Raw genomic sequence first — 21,250 nt, 5'->3', positions numbered from 1 at the left:
TTTTTTGAGGAACCTTCCAACTGTTTTCCATAGTGATTGTACTAATTTACATTCCCACCAACAGTGTACGAGTGTTCCCTTTTCTCCACATCCTTGCCTATCTTTTGGGTAAAAGCCATTTTTAACTGGGGTGAGATGATACTTCACTGTAGTTTTGATTTTCATTTCTCTGATGATCAGTGATGGTTGAGCATTTTTTCGTATACCTATTGGTCACTTGTATGTCTTCTTTTGAGAAATGTCTATTCAGTTCTTTTGCCTATTTTTAAAAATCAGATTATTAGATTCTTAGATTCTTTTCTGATAGAATTATTTGAGCCCCTTATATATTTTCGTTATTAATCCCTTGTCAGATGGATAGTTTGCAGATATTTTCTCCTATACTGTGGGTTGTCTCTTCACTTTCTTGTTTGCTTTGCTGTGCAGCTTTAAACTTGATGTGATCCCATTTGTCCATTTTCACTTTGGCTGCCTGTGATCGTGGAGTATTATCAAGAAATCTTTGCCCAGTCCAGGGTCCTGGAGATCACATACTATTTTTATAAATAAAATTTTATTGGAACACAGTCAAACCCATTCATTTACATACAGTCTAAGACTTTTTTCATTTCTTCCCTAAGACAGGGTATCGCTCTGTTGCTGAGGATGGAGTGCAGTGGCATGATCTTGGCTCACTGCAACCTTAGCCCTCCGGGTTTAAGCGATTCTCCTGCCTCAGCCTCCTGAGTAGCTGGGATTGCAGGCACCCGCCATCATGCCTGGCTAATTTTTGTATTTTTAGTAGAGATGAGGTTTCGCCATGTTGGCCAGGCTGGTCTCGAACTCCCACCTCAGGTGATCCATCTGCCTCTTCCTCCCAAAGTGTTGGGATTACAGGCATGAGCCACCACACCTGGCCTCTAATTTTATTTTTACTTACAATGAGCACATTTTTGTTAAATTTCTTGCTATTGGCAGAAGAAGAATCACTGAAGAAAGGGGAGCAACTCTGATCCCTCTAAAGGTTCTTCTTGCAACATGTCAGAAAGTATATTTAGCATAATGTTTCTTCTTAAAGGGAAGACCTTCCCTACCTTTCTTGTTACCCACATTCCCATTCTCTATTGTTTTTACTGAGAGATAGCATTGGATAATGGAAGCATTAGTTTCTAAGTCAAACAGGAACTCAGTTGCCTCATCTGTAAAGTGATAATATTATCTAATTCACAATGTTGGGATTAAATAAGAGTACATATAGGCTGTAAAAATGGTAGCTGCTGTTTATTTTTCCAATTGCCTGGAATTGCCTTTTCAGTTGACGCATTCCAATGGTTCTCTTGCTGCCCACTGCAAAAAAAACGATACCACATGATTTGAGAACAAGCCTTGGAAAGGATAGAATAACTTGTTATACATTTTCATAGGTTGGGATTTTTTTCTTATTTTATAGAATCTTTCTTGATCTACTTTGTGGCAATTAAAAATTCCTTATTAATTTTCCCAATCTCCTATCCTAGATAATATATCCATCTGAAAGAGAAATATAAGTCAATTATTTTGAGGAAGCATCATAGCATAGTGAGTAAAAGCATAGGCTTTCAAGTCTGATCTCCTAGGTTCAGTTTCAGCTTTGCCATTTACTTGCTGAATGTAGTCTTAGACAAGATGTTTAACCTCTGCATATCAGTTTTCTGATAGGGTTGTTATGAGGGATTAAATGAGATAATATATGTAAAGTGCCCAATTTAGTGCCCTGTGACATAGTAAGTACCGTATAAATAGATGATTATTAATGGTCATATGCATGTCATGCAAATCTGAATATGTAAAATAGATTGTAGTATGAAAGGATGTTCAAAAAGGTAAATATGGAAATTTTATTAAGACTGAAATATAGCATGTTATTTTTATTTTGGTTTTTTTTCTTTAGGTATTACATGAAACCTTCCCTAAACATACATTTCTGATGAATGGCTTAATTCAAGGAGTAAAGGTAGGATCAGTCATACATATATACACACACACACACAGATGAACATACATAAATACTTATGTATCTATAACTATGCCAATATATGTTTGTTTATTGATTAACAACTTAATTTTTATAATTAGATGGAGTATATTGTGAGAGATATCTTAATACTTTCTAGACTTGAGTTTTAAATTCGATCTAACTACAGTATCGCCAATTGTGTAAAATAATAAACCACATCATAACAGATTCCCTGTTTTTATGTTGACATTTTAATTCCAGAGATCTCAATGATTTTGTAAGACTACAGATTGAAGAGGAAAAAAACTATACTCAAAACCCCCCATCAATACAAAACTGTATCAGTAGGGTAAAGAGTTAGTTATATGAATTCTTTGCTCTTTTTCTTTTTCTTCCTTTTTTTTTTTTTTTTTGGAGGCAGAGTCTCACACTGTCACCCAGGCTGGAGTGCAAGTGGCATGATCTCAGCTCACTGCAACCTCTCTACCTCCCAGGTTCAAGCGATTCTTCTGCCTCAGCCTCCTAAGTAGCTGGGACCACAGGCGTGTGCCACCACACCCAGCTAATTTTTTGTATTTTTAGTAGAGACAGGGTTTTGCCATGTTGGCCAGGCTGGTCTCGAACTCCTGACCTAAGTGATCTGCCCTTGACCTCACAAAGTGTTGAGATTATTGGTGCAAGCCACCATGCCCCGCTCAGATTCTTTACTCTTGATTCAGTTTGACAAACAAATTTTCTAAACAGATAATTAGTCTGTTGATACACACACACACACACACACGCACGTACATACATACATATGTATATATACATACATACACAGGAAATTAGCATATGGAATTGCTATTGTGGATTTATTGTGATTGAGAATTTATTAGAGCAGTTCGTATTTAATACCCACCTGGAGCCCTACAGATGATTTTAAACTGTCTTGGGAAATTTTAAAATTATGTGTAGATAAGCAATTCATTATTTATTTAAAAGTTTGTGATATATTTACTTTAGAAGCAAAGTTGTTGAAAATTTTTCTATAGGAGTAAAATTATTTTTGGTTCATGTTTGTAGATGTGTGGTTTTCATTTTTTTCATTGAATTCTTTTAGGGTTTGTTGTCATTCCTTAGTGCCCCGCTTATTGGTGCTCTTTCTGATGTTTGGGGCCGAAAATCCTTCTTGCTGCTAACAGTATTTTTCACATGTGCCCCAATTCCTTTAATGAAGATCAGCCCATGGTACGTGCACATTTGGATTATAGCAACTAAATATCACTTTCAGTTATTGTTTTCTTAATGTTCCTTTATTTCTTTCACTTGGGCGATCTTGGTTATGAGGTTTTAATTTTATTTTTCTAATACATTTATTCTTTCACACAGATAAGAAGGCTTCTAAAAATATAGTAGGTAATAGTTCATAAAGATTTTAGAAATAGATGACACTGTTGGAGGCATCTAGACTTTTGGCTAACTTAATTTTGGATTCCAGAACCCAAATTTCAAAAATATTTTGGGGACTGGATAGGATTGCTAACTTTTTTTCTTGTATAGAATGTTAAAAAACAGACGCAAAGTTTGTCATTATCTATATTAGTTAGGAATAGATTTTGCTACATATCAAAACCCAAAATAATAGTTGCTTAAAAATCAAGTTTATTTCTCTTTTCATGTGAAAAAACACCTGCAGTTGAGCAGTCTGGAGCTGGTGTGGCAGTTCCAGTGGAGCAGACTTTTTCTGTCTTGCTGTTCTTCCATCCTTATCTCTCACCTCATTCAACAAAGTGGCTTCTTGAGCTCCAGCCATCAAGTCATAATACTGAGAGCAAGGTGGAAGGAGTTGCTAAGAAGAGCACATCGCCTTCTTTTAAGGAAACTTTACAGAATTCCCATCCCATCTCTGCTTGCATTTCTTTGGTCAGATTTCAGGGATATGCTGCTCCTAGTTACAAGAGGCTGGACTCAAGGCCACCTTGATTAAAATCAGTTTTTTTTTTTTTTCATTCAGGAGGCAAGGGAAGGAAAGCCAACAAAAAGGGAATAATTGTCCTAAAGTCAGAGCCCAATTTGGTTGTAGATTTATTCTGACTAATGTTCTTTTTACTCCACTTAGTATTAATGTTAGTTAGTTCTACATCATGGATGGGCTTTATTTCCATGGTGTTATCTACAACGGCCCACAGGTTTATGTGGGGCAGGATCATCTTCTTGTAGATGAGGTACAACTCTAATAGACCAAGCCTTTGATGAAGGCCGCTCATGCACATGAAATCTTACCAAAGATTGAACATAGAATGAACAAAGAATTTGCTGTGTTAAGTGGTGTGTTAGAAAAATTTTAGTAATCATAGTCTTGGTGAAATGATATTTTGAAAGTTCATCATGATTATATATGATTTTCAGAAACTAAACATCAGTATTACAATAGAAACTTCTTATTCCCAGCTAGATATTTTGGAATTATTTATAGCAAAATATAATTTGCTTTTTAAATATTTTGTTCACTCTTTATAGTAACTGTCTATTCTCAGTTTTATTAACACTGGACACTGCCATATAGGTTTTTTCTTTGTGAAACTGAGTTATTTATTTTGCCAGCATTTGAAAAGCTAAAGATAACTTATGGAAAACATTTAGTTACTATATAGAGGCTCAAGATAAATATGAAGAAACTTGTTCCTCAGTCTTGTTTACTGGATTTTGTTTTTTGTCTAGTGATGAAAAACAGTAATGGATGGATTATAATATACTTTAGTTTGCTGCTGTTTTTGGCAGTAAAAACAAAACCACTTAACAATTCAATAGTTGGTCAAAAGATTTGCCTGAATACATGATCTAATTTTAAGTATTCCTGTAGAGTAACTGAGTTGCTATTGAAGAGCTCCTTGTAGCCCTATGTTTTCATAATATCTGTGGCTTATGTTTATGGAAGAGTTAATCCATGAACTATCCTAGTAAGCTGTTGACTGACATGAGCTGCTCTTACTCTTAATTAACTTATAAAAATGAAAGATTAAAATAATGGTAATTGCTCTAACCATTTCTTGTTATCTTTCATTCCTAGGTGGTACTTTGCTGTTATCTCTGTTTCCGGGGTTTTTGCAGTGACTTTTTCTGTGGTATTTGCATATGTAGCAGATATAACTCAAGAGCATGAAAGAAGTATGGCTTATGGACTGGTATGTGTGTTTATTCTGTACCTTTTGTACCTGCTGAGAAATGCCTTGTTTTTAAGGTAGATATAAGGAGTGCAAACCTTTGCATTATAAGATATTTGCATAAAATATATTTTGTAATAAAATCGTTCATTAGACTACATTTAAAATTTTTTTGTACTGTGAGGCTATGTAAGTTTTGATACTTTTCATTCAGGAGATATGAGTCACATATCAGAATTGAAATTATAGTATATTTTACCTTGTAGAGTTCTTTTTAACAGCATCCTAAAAATAACAATTATTTAGTATGTCAAGAGTTTAAAAAAGTCACTACTCACTTAATGTCTAATCTAGAATACAACAGGCTAACATCTAGCTCAGGGATCTGCAAACCTTTTTTTGTGGCTTTGTGGGCCACATATAGTCTCTGTCTCATTCTTTTGTTTTTGCATGTGTATTTATATTGATCAACTCTGTAAGAACGTAAGAACCACTTAGCCAGATTTTAGCCATAGTGGTAGTTTGCCAACTCCTTAACACTCTTTTGGCAAACTAAATTATGGCAGTATAATCTGTCATCTATCAAATCTAGGAATTAAAGGAAAAAAGCCTACTAATAGAATGACTACTATAGGCACAATAATAGATCACTACTGAATAGCCTGAAATAGGACAGTGATGCATTTCAGTAAATGTGAGACAAATACCTTTTGATAAATAAGGACCGAATATTGTGTTGGGCTGAATTAGTTTTAAAAGGGACTGATTTCTGATTCAAAGGACATTATAATGAAGAATCATAAGATTTATGGGATGGAAACACCTATAGAGAGAAACTTAGAAAAAGAACTAATGATTTCTGGCCTGTTTGGTGACTCACACCTGTAATCTCAGCACTTTGGGAGGCCAAGGCAGGCAGATCACTTGAGATCAGGAGTTCGAGACCAGCCTGGCCAACATGGTGAAACCTTGTCTCTATTTAAAAAAAAAAAAAAAGTAAAAAGAAAAAGAACTAATAATTTCAGTTGTAAATTTGGAACATTAAATGATATGAGACTGGATAGCCAGGATTTTTAAAAAATCATCTAAGCTATGATTTACATACCATAAAATTTATCCTTTTTGTGAGTATAGTTCAGTGAATTTTAGTAAATTTATACAGTTGTGCAAACAACACCGTAACCCAATTTGGGTTTTTTTTTTGACTGAAATAATTTATTTTCCCATAGCCAAAGTTTTGAAATTAACAATTTTCAATCTGGAGGTTCTGTGTATTAAGACATGTTCTGGAAAAAAAAAAAAAGGAAACTTAAATCTTCTAGAAATAATATGGATGCAGAAAAAACATGGGGAAGTGGCCGAACACAGTGGCATATGCCTGTAATACCACTGGTTTGGGAGACCAAGGCAGGAGGATTGCTTGAGGCCAGGAGTTTGAGGCTGCAGCTCTGATCATGCCACTACACTCCAGTCTGGGGTACAGAGCGAGACCTTGTCTCTTAAAAAAAAAAAGTTGGAGGGCCGAGTGCAGTGGCTTGTAATCCCAGCACTTTGGGAGGCTGAGGCAGGAGGATTGTTTGAGCCCAGGAGTTTGAGACTAGCCTGGGCAACAGAGTGAGACCCCATCTATACAGAAACTTTAAAAATTAGCCAGGTGTGGTGGTATGTGCCTGTAGTCCCAGCTACTTGGGCGGCTTAGGTGAGAGGATCACTTGAGCCTGAGAGGTTGAGGCTGCAGTGAGCTGTGATCGCACCACTGCACTCCAGCATGAGCCACAGAGTGAGACCTGTCTGAAAAAAAGGGGGTTGGGGGGTATAGGGTGACCCTTTGGTCTTTTTTCTGAGCAGAAAGGAATGGCTACCAAGTGGGGAGAATTGAGAAGGGAAATGACATGAAACAACTGTACTCTGACTTTTGCTCACTGTATCGCAAATGTGATCTCTGTAAGTGCCCTCAAATGTTTTCAGTGACCCTCATAGTGAGAACCATTATCCCTTTCCCCACACTTGTGCCAGAGCCCTGCTGAGATCTGGGTCCCTCTGAAACCACACCAGGGCTGCAATAACAAAATGACCACCACATGTGAATATATATATCTATATGTATGTGTGTGTGTGTGTGTATTTTTGTTGTTGTTTTGTTTTTTGTTGAGATGGAGTCTCACTGTGTCACCCAGGCTGGAGTGCAGTGGTGCGATCTTGGCTCACTGCAACCTCTGCCTCCTAGGTTCAAATGATTCTCCTGCCTCAGCCTCCAAAGCAGCTGAGACCACAGGCGTGATCCACCATGCCCAGCTAATTTTTTTCTTCTTGAGACAGGGTCTCACTCTCTTGCCCACGGTGGAGTGCAGTGGTGCCGTTACAGCTCACTGCAGCCTCTCTCTCCCTCTGCCTCCCTGCCTCAAGTGATCCTTCCACCTCAGCCTCCCGAGTAGCTGGGACGACTAATTTTTGTATGTTTTGTAGTGATGGAGTTTCACCATGTTGCCCAGGATGGTCTCAAACTCCTAAACTCAAGTGATCCACCCGTCTCAGCCTCCCAAAGTGCTGGAATTACAGGCGTGAGCCACTGCACCTGGCCAGTAGTTTTTTTTAATTGCTGTGTAGTATATCTTATCCATTCACAAGTTGATGGACATTTGATTAATAGCTAGATATTTGAAATTACTATAATTTTATGTATTTGTTCAAATAATTGACCTTTGAAAATTGAATTGCTTGCCTTAAGCAATAGAGTTGCAAGTAAGCATTCTTGTGAAGTTTAAGTTCTCCATCCAAAAGTCAAAAATGGCATAGAAACAGAATAAAATTCCAACATTAATCTCCAATTATGTTTTAAAAGAATATGATCCTTTTTCCTTTCCTTCTCTTCCCTTTCGCTTTCCTTTGTCCTTCCCTTCCCCCTCCCCTCCCCTCCCCTTTCCACTTTTCACTTTCACTTTCCCCTTTCCTTTTCACTTTCACGTTTCTCCTTTCCCTTCCCTTTTCTCTTTCCTTTCCCCTCCCCTTTTCACTTTCCCTTCCCTTCCCTTTTCCCTTTCTTTTCCTTTCCCTTCCCTTTTCCCTTTCCTTTCCCTTCCCCTTTTGCCTTTCCCTTCCCCTTTTCCCTTTCCTTTCCTTTCCCCTTCCCTTCTTTTTTCTTTTTCTTTCCTTTTATTTTCCCTTCCCCTTTCCCCTTTTCCTTACCTTTTCCCTTTTTTAACCCTTTCCTTCCCCTTTTCTCTTCCCTCTCCCCTTTTCCTTTCTCCTCCTCTCTGCTCCTCTTCTCTCCGCTCCTCTTCTCTCCACTCCTCTTCTTTCCCTTTTCCCTTTGCTTTCCTTTCCTCTTTCCTTTCGAGACAGGGTGTTACTATGTTGCCCAGACTGGACTCACTCTTGGGATCAAGTGATCTCCCACCTCAGCCTCCTGAGTAGCTGGGAATATAGGCAGGTGCCACTTCACCTAAGAGTGCTATTTTTAGGAATTGTTACCTGCTGTCACATCTGCTAATTTGTAGGCTGTTGTCCAGTAGGCTAGAAATGTCTGAGGTTAACAGGTTTGCTCTGCTTGTGTCCTTTTCAGCTTTAATCTTCATCTTCACCAGGCTTAAAAAATAGACTTCCTCAGAGTTTTAGAGATGTTCTTAATTTATCTATGATTTCATTCTTCCTAATCCTGCCAACTAAAAAGATTACCAAGTTCAGTTTTGTTCCAGGGCTTAACATATTATTGATGAGAAGAGGAACCTCAAAGTCTTTAAGCTTTATTTCAGCTAGCCCTTCAGTATGTATCAAGATAAAAGTTCATTTAATTTTAATATTGGAAAAGTCACAATGAAATTGGATTTCCTTAGTGCAGTGGGTTTTAGACTCCTTTCACAGAGAGCCCTTACGGGTTTATGGAGATGCCCTAAAGCAAGCTTGTCCAACCCGTGGCCCACAGCCTGCACACATGGCCCAACAGAAATTCATAAACTTGCTTAAAACATTATGCGATTTTTTTTTTCTTTAAGCTCATCAGCTATCGTTAGTGTTAGTGTATTTTATGTGTGGCCCAGGGAAGCCAAAAGATTGGACACCCCTCCCCTAAGGACTAGCAGGACTGGCAGTCAAGGAGGGGCGTTTGTGCAGTGCCCAGGCCCTCAACCCTTCCTCAACTAAAAAGAGTTAAACAATTTAAATAGAGGTGGGGTCTTGCTCTGTTGCCCAGGCTGGTCACAGACTTCTGGCTTCAAGCAGTCCTCCCACCTTGGCCTCCCCAAGTGCTGAGATTACAGGCATGAGCCACCACACCCAGTCTTCTTAAACAATCTGTTTTACTTATGAATTTGCCAATAGGATTTATTGGAACAGAGGGCTTCAAGGCTTAGAAGTTTGAAGACAGTGTCCTGAGAGGCTATCATTTATTTTTGAGATGGCGTCTCACTCTGCCACCATGGCTGGAGTGCAGTGGTGCTGTCATGGCTCACTGCAACCTCCGCCTTTCTGGCTCAAAGGAATTCTGCCACCTCAGCCTCTGAAGCAGCTGGGTGCACACCACCATGCCTAGCTAATTTTTCTTTTTTTTTTTTTTTGTACAGACAGGATTTCTCCATGTTACCCAGGCTGTTTTTAGGCAAGAATCTAATTCTTTACTTTTCCTGTCAAAGGAGAGAGTATAAGAAAAGTGGGGCCAGGCTTGGTGTCTCACACCTATACACCTAGCACTTTCAGAGGCTGAGGTGGGAGGATCGCTTGAGCTCAGGAGTTCAAGACTAGCCTGGGCAACATAGACTTCCATCTCTATAAAAAATACACAGAATTAGCTGGGCATAGTGGTGTGTGCCTGTAGCCCCATCAGGAGATCTTCGGGCAGGAAGATCTCTTGGGCCTGAGAGATCAAGACTACTGTGAGCCATGATGGCACCACTGCACTCCAGCCTGGCGACAGAGCAAGACCCAGCTCCACCCTCTTGCCCCCACAAAAAAAAAAAGATAAATGACACAGGTAGGAAGAGGAAAGGGAGGGTGTGCAACAGAAGTTCTGACATAAATCAAGATTATGAAAAGAGTTATGTGGTGTTGAAGAAAAAAGGTAGCCTGACTAATCTCTATCTATCCTTAATTTATTGCAGGTTTCAGCAACATTTGCTGCAAGTTTAGTCACCAGTCCTGCAATTGGAGCTTATCTTGGACGAGTATATGGGGACAGCTTGGTGGTGGTCTTAGCTACGGCAATAGCTTTGCTAGATATTTGTTTTATCCTTGTTGCTGTGCCAGAGTCGTTGCCTGAGAAGATGCGGCCAGCATCCTGGGGAGCACCCATTTCCTGGGAACAAGCTGACCCTTTTGCGGTAAGTTTATACCTTTTCCTTCTTGATAAAAAAGTGCATGATTCAGTGCAGCATTAATATTTTGTTGTGGATATTTCTTTTGGGAAAACATCTTGGGTTTTTCTTTTAACATTTTGAAATGTTTTTCAGAATAGTTTGGGGAATATGAAATAAACTAAAAAGGACAACTAGTTGTCCTCGCGTACACTGCCAAAAGGAATCTCTGCGTATTCTTAAGAGCAGTTCAGTGGTTTTGACATAAAACCTTATATCAATCAGTCTTTTTCTTGTTCTAGTCCTTAAAAAAAGTCGGCCAAGATTCCATAGTGCTGCTCATCTGCATCACGGTGTTTCTCTCCTACCTTCCGGAGGCGGGCCAATATTCCAGCTTTTTTCTATACCTCAGACAGGTAAAATCCGCTTCTACTGAGGGGGACTTTTCCTTCATTGTCCAGTGCTTTATAAAAATACTGAATCTTGAGAGAACTATAATAGAAGTGGCCTTTAAAGATGAATATCATTGGGCTTGGCATAGTGGCCCACGCCTGTAATCTGAGCACTTTGGGAGGCCAAGGTGGGCAGATCACCTGAGGTCAGGAGATCGAGACCAGCCTGGCCAACATGGCAAAACCCTGTGTCTACTAAAAATACAAAAAAACTAGCCAGGCGTAGTGGCAGGCACCTGTAATCCCAGCAACTTGGGAGGCTGAGGCAGGAGAATCACTTGAACCCGGGAGGCGGAGGCTGCAGTGAGCCGAGATTGCGCCATTGCACTCAGCCTGGGTAACAAGAGCAAAACTCTGTCTCAAAATTAAAAAAAAAAAAAAAAAAAAAAAAGAATACCATTTAGTCCACTAGACTTAACCTCCTGTTCCGTGTGGCTGATGTTCCTTGTGCATTTCTTATGGGAGTATTTGGTATATTAAGATTTTGACTTATTTCTGTCTAAGAAAGATAGTTTTCCCTGTCCATATAGGTGGTTTGAGTTTATTTGTTGGTTGTAGAAGTGATGGGATGATTTAACCCCTTCACCTGCTCCAGCTTCTTTGTGATTTGGAGCATATGTAAGTAGAGCAACTAGCCAAAATGAGAGCAAAAACGAGTTTTTTTTCTCCTTGACACTAGTCTCACTAGACAGAAATCAAGCCTTTAACCAATACATGTAAAATGCACAAAATACTGCAATATTTATTTGTAAAATGATTCTGAGTTCTTGATAAGTATCTCCAATGTAGTATATCCACACTGAGGAACCCACCATGGATAAGTAGGCATTTTTAGTATGTTAAGATTTGTTGTATTTCCTCTGAGGAATTCTTTGTTTATAAATGAATTACATTTATTTTTTTCTGGCCCATTTAATGTTAATGTACAAGTAGCTGCATTAGTTTTCTATCTGGTATACATTTGTATTCATTAATGTTACCTTTTCTGGAAACCCTTCTAGATAATGAAATTTTCACCAGAAAGTGTTGCAGCGTTTATAGCAGTCCTTGGCATTCTTTCCATTATTGCACAGGTGAGTTTCTTTTTTTAGTTAGAGTGATGTCGTAGAGTGAGCCTGGCTGGCCATCCAGACTAGGGCCTCATCTAGTGATGGTATCTGGGTGGAATCAACAACATCAGGAGTCTGAGGTTGATAGGTTCAGAAATTCAGTTTGTTTGTTGATCAAATTTTTGGGACTGACATATATTAATGTAGGATATATAAATGTAAAAGCTAGTTTATTGATGTATACTAGGATATATGCCTGGATGAAGTTAGAAGTTTCGTGTCTGTTAGTCCTTGCCCTATTTATTCACTCATTCAACAGATACTTATTGCATACCTACCGTGTGTCAGGCACTGGGGATACAGCAGTGAACTTAACTAAATTCTTGCTCTTGTAGAGTTTACATTCTGGTGGGATAAGACAGAAAATAAAAACACCAATGTAAACATATCAGGTGTATTGAGAACAGAGAAAAAAGCTAAGGGTCATATAGAGGGTGACTTGGGGGAAAGGTCTTAAGGCACAGGGGGCATGGTTGAGAAGACTTTGCTAATGCAAGGTGACATTTGAGCAGAGACCCAAAGGTATGAGGAGCAAGCTGTAGGATTATCTGGAAGAAGAGAATTCTAAACAGTACAAACAAAATTCTCAGGAGAGACTGGAGCTGGCCTGTGTAAGAAACAACAGGGGGCCAGTGCGGCTCCCGTTGAGTGAACAGTTGAGAGCATTTTAGAAACTGAAGTCCAAGAGGTAGTGAGGGACCAGATCACGTGGGACTTGCAGGTCCTCATAAGACTTGAGTAAGATAGGAAGTCATTGGTGGGTTCTGAGCAGCAGAATGACATGAAAGTGTGTATCTTGGCAGCTCAGTTGGGAAACAGTTGTTGTGTAATGAATAAGATATTAATCAACACAGGAATTTGGATTTTCTGAGGAGATACTTCATCCTGGCTTCCAAACAATTTCTGTTGAACAATAAGAGTACCAGTTTTCTCTGGTGGCCTTCATAATTCCCCAACATCACAGAACGTCGTCCTCCTTTCTGTGAAAAAGCCCCGCCCCCTTTCTTGCTATTTGGCTTTCTGTTTCCGAGACTCTATGAAGATAATCTAGTCTAAGTTAATACTTTTTCTCACCTTAGATGTGATCTACTAGATTGCAACTTAATTTTATTCTAGGGTATTTTTAATTGATTCTTGGATGGTTCACCATTTTTCGAGTAGGGTTCCTTCTGCAGATCTCATGATTCATTCTGTTTTGGTGGGTTTAGCAACAAATTTCAAATTTAAATCCCATATGCCACCCCAAGCCTCTGCACATACATATACTTGGTGTTGAGTATTAGTACTATTTCTGGCTTCAGGTTTGTCCTGAGAATCATCAGTCTGGAAAAACAATGCATTTAAGTATTCATTCCTAGCCATGAGAAAAGTGCTTTTCAACTTTGGGGGAAAATATACTGTAGCCTTTATATAAAAATGGCTTTAAAAAAAGTTTTTGAGGTCAGGTGCGGTGGTTCATGTCTGTAGGCCCAGCACTTTGGGTGGCCAAGATGGGGGACCACTTGAGCCCAGGAGTTCAAGACCAGCTGAAGCAACTTGGCAAAACCCCATCTCTACCAAAAAAAAAAAAAAAAAAAAGCCCAGTGTGGTGGTGTGTGCCTGTAATCCCAGCTACTCAGGAAGCTGAGATGGGAGGATTGCTTGATCCTGGGAGGTCGAGGGTGCGGTGAGCCACAGTTGTGCCATGGTACTCCAGTATGGGCAACAGAATGAGACCGTGTCTCAAAAAAAAAAAAAAAAAAAGTGTAAGGAAAATACACAGTATGTGTAGAACTTGATGAATTATCAAAGATTAACCCAACCTTGCAACGGATGTAATCAGCCTGGTCATGAGTATCTTTTGCATACATTGCCGACGTTAGATTTGCTAACATTTTGTTTCAGATTTAGATGAAGAGAGCAGACTAATACTGTAATGACACATAAGAGATCGATAGCTATAAGGTCTTAGTTCTGTTTCTTACTTAAATGACCATGGGAGCTGTATGCATCTAATAAATTTAGTCAGTGACACTGCAGACCTAGTGATGAGTGCAAGGTGCTTTTGAGAGTATTTTTTCTCTGTTCAGCAGATGGCACCTGGCACTAGGTTACAAGATGAAAGACAGTCTCTGAGAGTGCAGAATCTGGCAGGGCAGACAGGTAAAGAAAGGAGAGGGATGTAGCTGGATTTGTATTGGAAAGATAAGTGCAGCAGCAGAGACCTGACGACAGTAAGACCCAAAGGTGCAAGCAACCCTCTAACCACCATTGCTGATACAGCATGACAGTCACAGTCCGTGAGGAACAAGGTCCTTAAGTGACCATTTAGGTATCGGTGCTTATATAGAAGTAAGAATCAACACTTTATATCATTATATATGAACTACTACATTATTACATGTGTAGCCTCAAAGGTGGAAGAATGATCTTGTATTCTCGTTTATGCAGAAATAATACACAATTGAGAATGACTTGTCCCCTGTTGACCTCCCAAACCACTGAAAAACCAATGTATTTCTCCTTCCTCTCCAGCAGCAGGGAGCTGCTGATAGCTCTCCAGTTACGCCTGTTTGCTGTATTTCTTACCCATGTGCTTTTGTTCCTGCTATTCTTTCTGCCTCCCCTTCCTCCACCCTAAGTATCCCTTTTCTGGGTTCCCATGCTAATGTGGGCATATCTCTATCATTGTACAGAATACACTGTAGTAGAGATTTTATCTCTGTTTATTGCCTTACTTTGTCAGCTCTAGCGGACCTCTGAGTAGATCATGAGGTCAGGATTGTATCATATTCATTTTTGTCACCCTGGCACCCTGAATTACCAGGAGTTGCTAAACTAAATGTCATTGTTTTTTTCATAATGTTTAAAAAAAAAAAAAAACTTTAAAAATTAATAGTAAACACTTTAAAGTTGGGAAGTGTTATGTGAAATTATGGTTATGCAGCTTCTCTCCCAAAATGATTAGATCTGGTAACTAGGTGTGGGCCAACCTTCCAGCGAGAGCCAAGTAGTTGCTGTCCCCTTTGGAACCTTTTCTTTCTGGTTTGCTGGCAGCCCTGTTGCTTCCTGGGCACCAGTAGGTATATGAGTTCCTAACACTTGCACTAAGTAAGTGTTTACATGAGAACATTGATATAGTTAGTTCTACACATTTCTTTTTTCTCTTGTGCTTTCCTATCCAGCCCTCTCTATGGGGGTGACTCCCACACTACACCTCCAGTCCAGTCCCCGAGCTCGTATGTGACACATTGGCTGGGTATCTCAGTCTTAACATGGCCAAAATTAAAATCTGGGTTCTATCCCCTGCCTGCCACCCCTATGCTCCTCATCTCATTCAGTGGCTTTACCGCCACCTGGTTTTGGGGGCCAGAGAGAGACCTTAGCAACATTCATGAATCCTTTCTCCCTAGCCTACATTCAGCCCATCAAATGATACTTCCTATCACCTCTGTCTCCAAAATACATCTCGAATCAGAGCGTTTCTGATATTCTCCATTGGTGGGAACCCAATCTGAGCCGTGGCCGTATCCTCCATCTGGTCTCTCTGCCTCCATCTTGCCTCACTGTAGTTCATTCTGCACTTGGCAGAGTAATTTTTGTAAAATGGAAATTTAATCGCATCTTGCCTATTTAAAACTTACTTGCCTTTGCAACCAGAATAAAATCTAGACTCCTTATTGTGTCATTTTCCTCCACTCTCCACATGGTTGAGTGTGTTCTGTTTCAGTCCAGGGCCTTTGCACTTGCTGTCAGCCTTGCTTGCGGTGTTCTCTTTCCCCAGATCTTCACATAACTACCGCTCTTCCCTTCTTCAACTCGCACTTCAGAAAGGCCTTCCCTGGATCCTGGTTTAAGCAGCATCTCCGTCACGCTGCCCTATTTTATTTTGTTCATAGCAGCTACAACCTGGAATATCTTGTTAAATAAGCGGGCTCATGTCCATCTTTCCTCCACGAGAAGGTAGTCCGTGTGTGGATACTTTGGATACTTTGACTTACCCTTGTGTCTTCAGGCCAAGAATAAGAGTTGGTCTTATTAGGAATTTGGCAAATATTTGTTAACAGACTAACCAAAGTTGATGTTAGTGTTAGCTGTTTAATCAGCTGTGCCATCTTGCTTAAGTCATTTAACCTTTGGGACTCGGTGCTGTCATCTTCAAAATGAGAGTTAAATTAAGGGACACCAAAATTTTTTTCTGTTCAAGAACACTGTATATGTTAAGTATTTTGTTTCATTATTAATATTATTGAGTTGAGAATATTATAACATTTAGAATTATGCATGTTTTCCATAAACATTTATTAAGAACTTACTGGGTGCTGGGGATATAAATGTAAATAAGAGAAAAGTTCCTGCCTTCAAGAAGAAAATCAGTGTTCCCAGTTAGAGTGTTATAAGTATCAGTGTCTTTTAGGGCTTTGGGTCACAAGATGGGCTGTAGGGGAGAGTCCAAGAGGAGGTTTTCACAGCAGTGGGCCTGCTGCAGTAATTCTGCACATAGGATGTTACCCCAGGCAAGGGGGATTGGTGTATCTGAATTGTTTCCAGTTTTAATGACTCATCTCATGGCCTTAAGAAAATATATTCTTCTCCAGGCGCCGTGGCCCACACCTGTATTCTCAGCACTTTGAGAGGCCAAGGTGGGTGAATCACCTGAGGTCAGGAGTTCGAGACCAGCCTGGCCAACATGGTGAAACCTCATCTCTGCTAAAAATGCAAAAAAAAAAAAAAATTTTAGCTGGGCATGGTGGCACGTGCCTGTAATCCCAGCTACTTGGGAGGCTGAGGCAGGAGAATCACTTGAACCTAGGAGGTGGAGGTTGCAGTGAGCCAACATTGCGCCACTGCACTCCAGCCTGGGCAACAAGAGCGAAACTCCATCTTGGGGAAAAAAGTGTGGGGGGAAAGACTGGGCGCGGTGGCTCATGCCTGAGATCCCAGCACTTTGGGAGGCCGAGGCAGGTGAATCACAAGGTCAGGAGTTTGAAACCAGCCTGACCAATATAGTGAAACCCCGTCTTTACTAAAAATACAAAAATTAGCGGGTGCGCTGGTGGGCGCCTGTAGTCCCAGCTTCTTGGGAGGCTGAGGCAGGAAAATTGCTTGAACCCTGGAGGCGGAGGTTGCAGTGAGCCGAGATCATGCCATTGCACTGCAGCCTGGGCAACAGAGCGAGACTCCATCTCTGGAAAAAAGAAGAAAAGAAAAGAAAATATATTATCCAGTTAATGTAATCTATCAAATGGAAATGGGGCTAATAATGCATTCTGAGCCTCTTTTTTTTTATTGAACTGGGATTTATTCTTTGAGAACAGCTTTCCACAAAGGGAAAGATACTCATTTCTGTAGATAATTACTTACTGGCTAGATGCGTTGGTTGAAGGGCTGTGAAATGACTGCATTTTATAAGTACTTTTTGGTAATATGAATGATCTATGCTTGAGAAGTCTCAGCTTTCTTAGGCCAGCATTCCTGAAAGAGCACGTGCTCCAGGGGACACGGCTGGCCCATGCCATCCTGTTCCCACTGAGCTGGGAGTTGATGCTCAGCCTTCTTCACTGCCCTGTCTCTTGGCTGAAGTGCCAGGGATTTCATCATAAGTGAAATCTATTTTTTAACAGCGTTTCTTCCTTGAGTGCTCATCATCATCTCAGTGAATAATGAGAACAAATGTTTTCTGCTCTGTGAGTTCTTAGAGCCATATAAAGAATCCCAGCTTTTTAGATGAAAGTGCTACCTTCAGGGATGTTCTTGAAAGTAGTTTCCCAGAAGTTCTTCGACTTTGCATTATAGTTCCCTGTTCTTCTGAGACAGTTGGAGGCCACAGAGCTTTGGGTATACTTACAGTTTCCTTTTTCATAATTAATTGAAAGCCAGTCTCTGATATATTCCACAAATAAAATCATTTTTAATTATTTCTAACCCTAATTTGAATCCTAATCATTTCTAATCTTTCTGATTCTTTTTTATAATATTGGCCGCCAGTTCCCACCCACAAGCCATGGGAAGCATGTGATTTACTACCTTAGAAGAAAGCAACATGATCACATAGATTGCATTTGATTGGGGGCAATAAAAATGGAAAATATTTAGCATACTTATCAGACTGGAAAATAATGGCTTTAGAGTGAAAGGGTGAACAAATTTTCTTTTTTTTTTTTTTTTTTTTTTTGAGATTGTCTCTTGTCACCCAGGCTGGAGTGCAGTGGTGTGATCATGGCTCCCTGCAGCCTCGACCTCCTGGGCTCAAGTGATCCTCTGGACTCAGCCTCCTGAGTAGCTGGGACCACAGGCGTGTGCCACCAGCCTGGCTAATTTTTCAACTTTTTGTAGAGATGTGGTCTCCCTATGTTGTCCAGGCTGGTCTCAAACTCCTGGGTTCAAGCAGTCGTCCCACCTCAGTCCTCCAAAGTGCTGGGATTACAGACATGAGCCACTGTGCCTAGCCTAAATGTTTCTTTCAGTTGAAGTTTTTCTCAGCTAACTGCTGGCTCTGGGCGAGTTTCCTTTTCTGGTTTGGTTGCTGAAGAATGTAATTCTACAAGGGAGCAATGCCTTGTGGAACTCAATCTTATACTCACATGATTTAAGTGAAAGTCTTACAGAAGAAAGCTTTGCGTTCTAATTGCCCAAAATTCCTTCAAAGAGTCATTTGCTTTTCACTGGCATATTTGTGATTAAATTCTTAAATGGCCATCTCAATTTAAAGAATTCAAAACTTACATTTTATGGGTTTTAAAGTGTCAGCCCATCATAAAATAGTGACTTCCTGTATTATTTTTACTTCTTTGTCTATGGACTTACTAGCTATCTTATGTAATATATTAAAAACTTTAGTTAGAATAGCAAAAAAAAATTTTCTAATGTTCCCAAATCACTGCTGAATTTCTGTTAACTTTGAAAGGAAAAGGAGGCACAAGAAAACCCACCCACTGATAATATTGTTTATTAACTCAGACTGTTGCCAGGCACAATTCTAAGAACTTAATGTAAATATATCTCATTTAATTCACATGACAAGGTTTTGAAATAGGTGCTGTTATCCCCATTTGGAAAGAGACAAAAGTGAGCCTCAAAGTCAAGTGACTTGCTCAGAGCCACACAAAGCCAAGATTATGATCCAGGCTGTTTTTCTAAAGTCTGCTGTTAATTAGTATACTGTATTTCTCCCAAATCAAACTTATTTACTGTTTATAAAAGACATCATGGTTTCAACAATAGATTAACTTAGGTAAATAATATATGGGTAATCATTGTTCTATGTTAGTTTTTCTTTAGTTGTAGAAATAAGCATTTTAGACTAACTTGGACCTAAACAAGCTTTAAGGCTATTACATAATGGGGATCTCCAAATCATTAGAACTTTTGACCCTTCCATTTTCAACTACTGATTTAAGTGGTCCTCAGTAGAAATGTACTGAATAGGAAGTTTTATCTTTCAGTTTTCTAACTCTCTCTCAGTCTGGATCTGTGTCAGCAGAGGTACTTTTCATCTGCTGATGTGACCTGGACCAGTGATCTCAGACATATTCAGGGCAATTATTGCTGAAAATCAGCCAAATTGTAGAAAAGTACCAATAGTCCTTTTATAGTATAGATTGAAAGAAGTCACTTTTTAAAACTTTATTCCGATAAATCTTTTTTTTTTTTCAGACCATAGTCTTGAGTTTACTTATGAGGTCAATTGGAAATAAGAACACCATTTTATTGGGTCTAGGATTTCAAATATTACAGTTGGCATGGTATGGCTTTGGTTCAGAACCTTGGTAAGTATAAATATTTTAATATTAATAGTTTTAATTTTGGTGTTAGCCCTTCTGTTTTTATTTGCTTCTCAACTGAGCGGTAGACTGTAATCCGTCTCATACTATGCTTTTTATCTTTCAAAATGTGTCTAAGTCTGCCAATTGTATATATATTCTCCTAGAATGACTTGAGGATTAAAAAGGTGACCTTTTGTAGCAAAATGACAGGCTGAATTTTTGAATGAGATTATATAGCTTTTGAATCTTTAAGGAACATTTAATCTAAATCAGTCTGTTACTAGGAAAAAGTATGTAATCCCACAGCAACAAGGCCCTGAACGTTATTTACATTTTTTGCTTTTCCGGTTAGGAAAAAGAAAGTTGTATAACCAGTGATCATTACTGATAGCAAACCAGAAGTGAAAACAATCCAGTTGTTTTGGTGCCAGCTTCATGCTGTGTCTCAGCTTTTCCTCTCAGTCGGATTTCCTGCAGGGGCGTTGAGTAGTGGTGCTTGTCAGGCTGCCCACGTAGATAGTGTTATTGTGCTCAGGCATTACAGCACTGGGCTCCATGGTTTGCACTAATATTTCAGACAGCTCGCTGCCTCGTCTCTGTTTGGACTTGGATAGGAGTAAGCATCAAGAGTGTGACTGTTTGTTTTCCAGACTAGCCTTTGCAAAGAGGTGCTCACAATTGGGATTACCTAAAACATTTCTTTTAAACATCAAGCCAGGAACATCCAAGTTACTTGTTCTTTACAATTGAAGGATTAGATCAAATCAGCGATATCTTCACACTGAATCACAAATCCATAAGAACTTTGCTAAAGACTTGTTGGCTTCATGTGTTTGGAAATATTTGATGATGTTTCTTCATCTGTATCATACATTATCCTCAATATAACCTCTCAGCTGCCTGTAGAAATAATACCCAGCACATTTTACAGTTTGGAACATGGTACCCCGATTTTACATGACACCCTCACAGCACTCTTGTGAATTAAGTTGCTGCCTTTGTATACAGGGTTAGACTGTTAAGCGACTTGCCCATAGTCACCTAGTAAGCAAGTTCAGTTCTCCTTTTCTGTACAGCCATTTCACAGTAAGAATGAGTTAAGTATGTAGTTTGACTTTCAGGTACAGTGGAGAAGAAGTTACTGTTTTGGTTTTGCTGCTTTCATTGCAGGATGATGTGGGCTGCTGGGGCAGTAGCGGCCATGTCTAGCATCACCTTTCCTGCCGTCAGTGCACTTGTTTCACGAACTGCTGATGCTGATCAACAGGGTGAGTTGATGGGAACCAGCGATAATTATTTAAAAGTACAGAATGTTCTAATCCTGTGTTCTGTCTCCTGTGTACTGAACGTAAGTATATCTTCAGGGTAGAGAATTTTAAAATTGCTTTTGATATAAACAGGAAAAGCAGATTCTAGAGTATTTATCCTTAGGTAGATACATATTCCCTTTTCTCTCACTTAGAATATGTGGCTTATCTGTTCTGTTCTTAGAAAATTTACCGATGAGACTGGGCATGGTGGCTCATACCTGTAATCCC

At 39.5% G+C, this 21,250-nt stretch overlaps 1 protein-coding gene across 1 annotated transcript in view; it reads left to right on the top strand.

Moving 5' to 3' along the window:
• MFSD14A (major facilitator superfamily domain containing 14A) overlaps positions 1-21,250 on the top strand; it is a 46,555-nt gene that overhangs the window by 20,930 nt on the left and 4,375 nt on the right. Inside the window, exons 3-10 of the mRNA XM_005542595.4 lie at positions 1,910-1,972; positions 3,078-3,205; positions 5,028-5,142; positions 10,215-10,433; positions 10,709-10,822; positions 11,860-11,931; positions 19,603-19,715; positions 20,883-20,980. Coding sequence (XP_005542652.1) covers positions 1,910-1,972; positions 3,078-3,205; positions 5,028-5,142; positions 10,215-10,433; positions 10,709-10,822; positions 11,860-11,931; positions 19,603-19,715; positions 20,883-20,980 — 922 coding nt within the window. The remainder of the gene's footprint in view (positions 1-1,909; positions 1,973-3,077; positions 3,206-5,027; positions 5,143-10,214; positions 10,434-10,708; positions 10,823-11,859; positions 11,932-19,602; positions 19,716-20,882; positions 20,981-21,250) is intronic.

The sequence above is a fragment of the Macaca fascicularis genome, chromosome 1, assembly GCF_037993035.2.
Source record: "Macaca fascicularis isolate 582-1 chromosome 1, T2T-MFA8v1.1".
NCBI lineage: Eukaryota > Metazoa > Chordata > Mammalia > Primates > Cercopithecidae > Macaca > Macaca fascicularis.
Note: the sequence above shows the minus strand (reverse complement) of the source record. Positions and strands in the feature narration are given on the sequence as shown.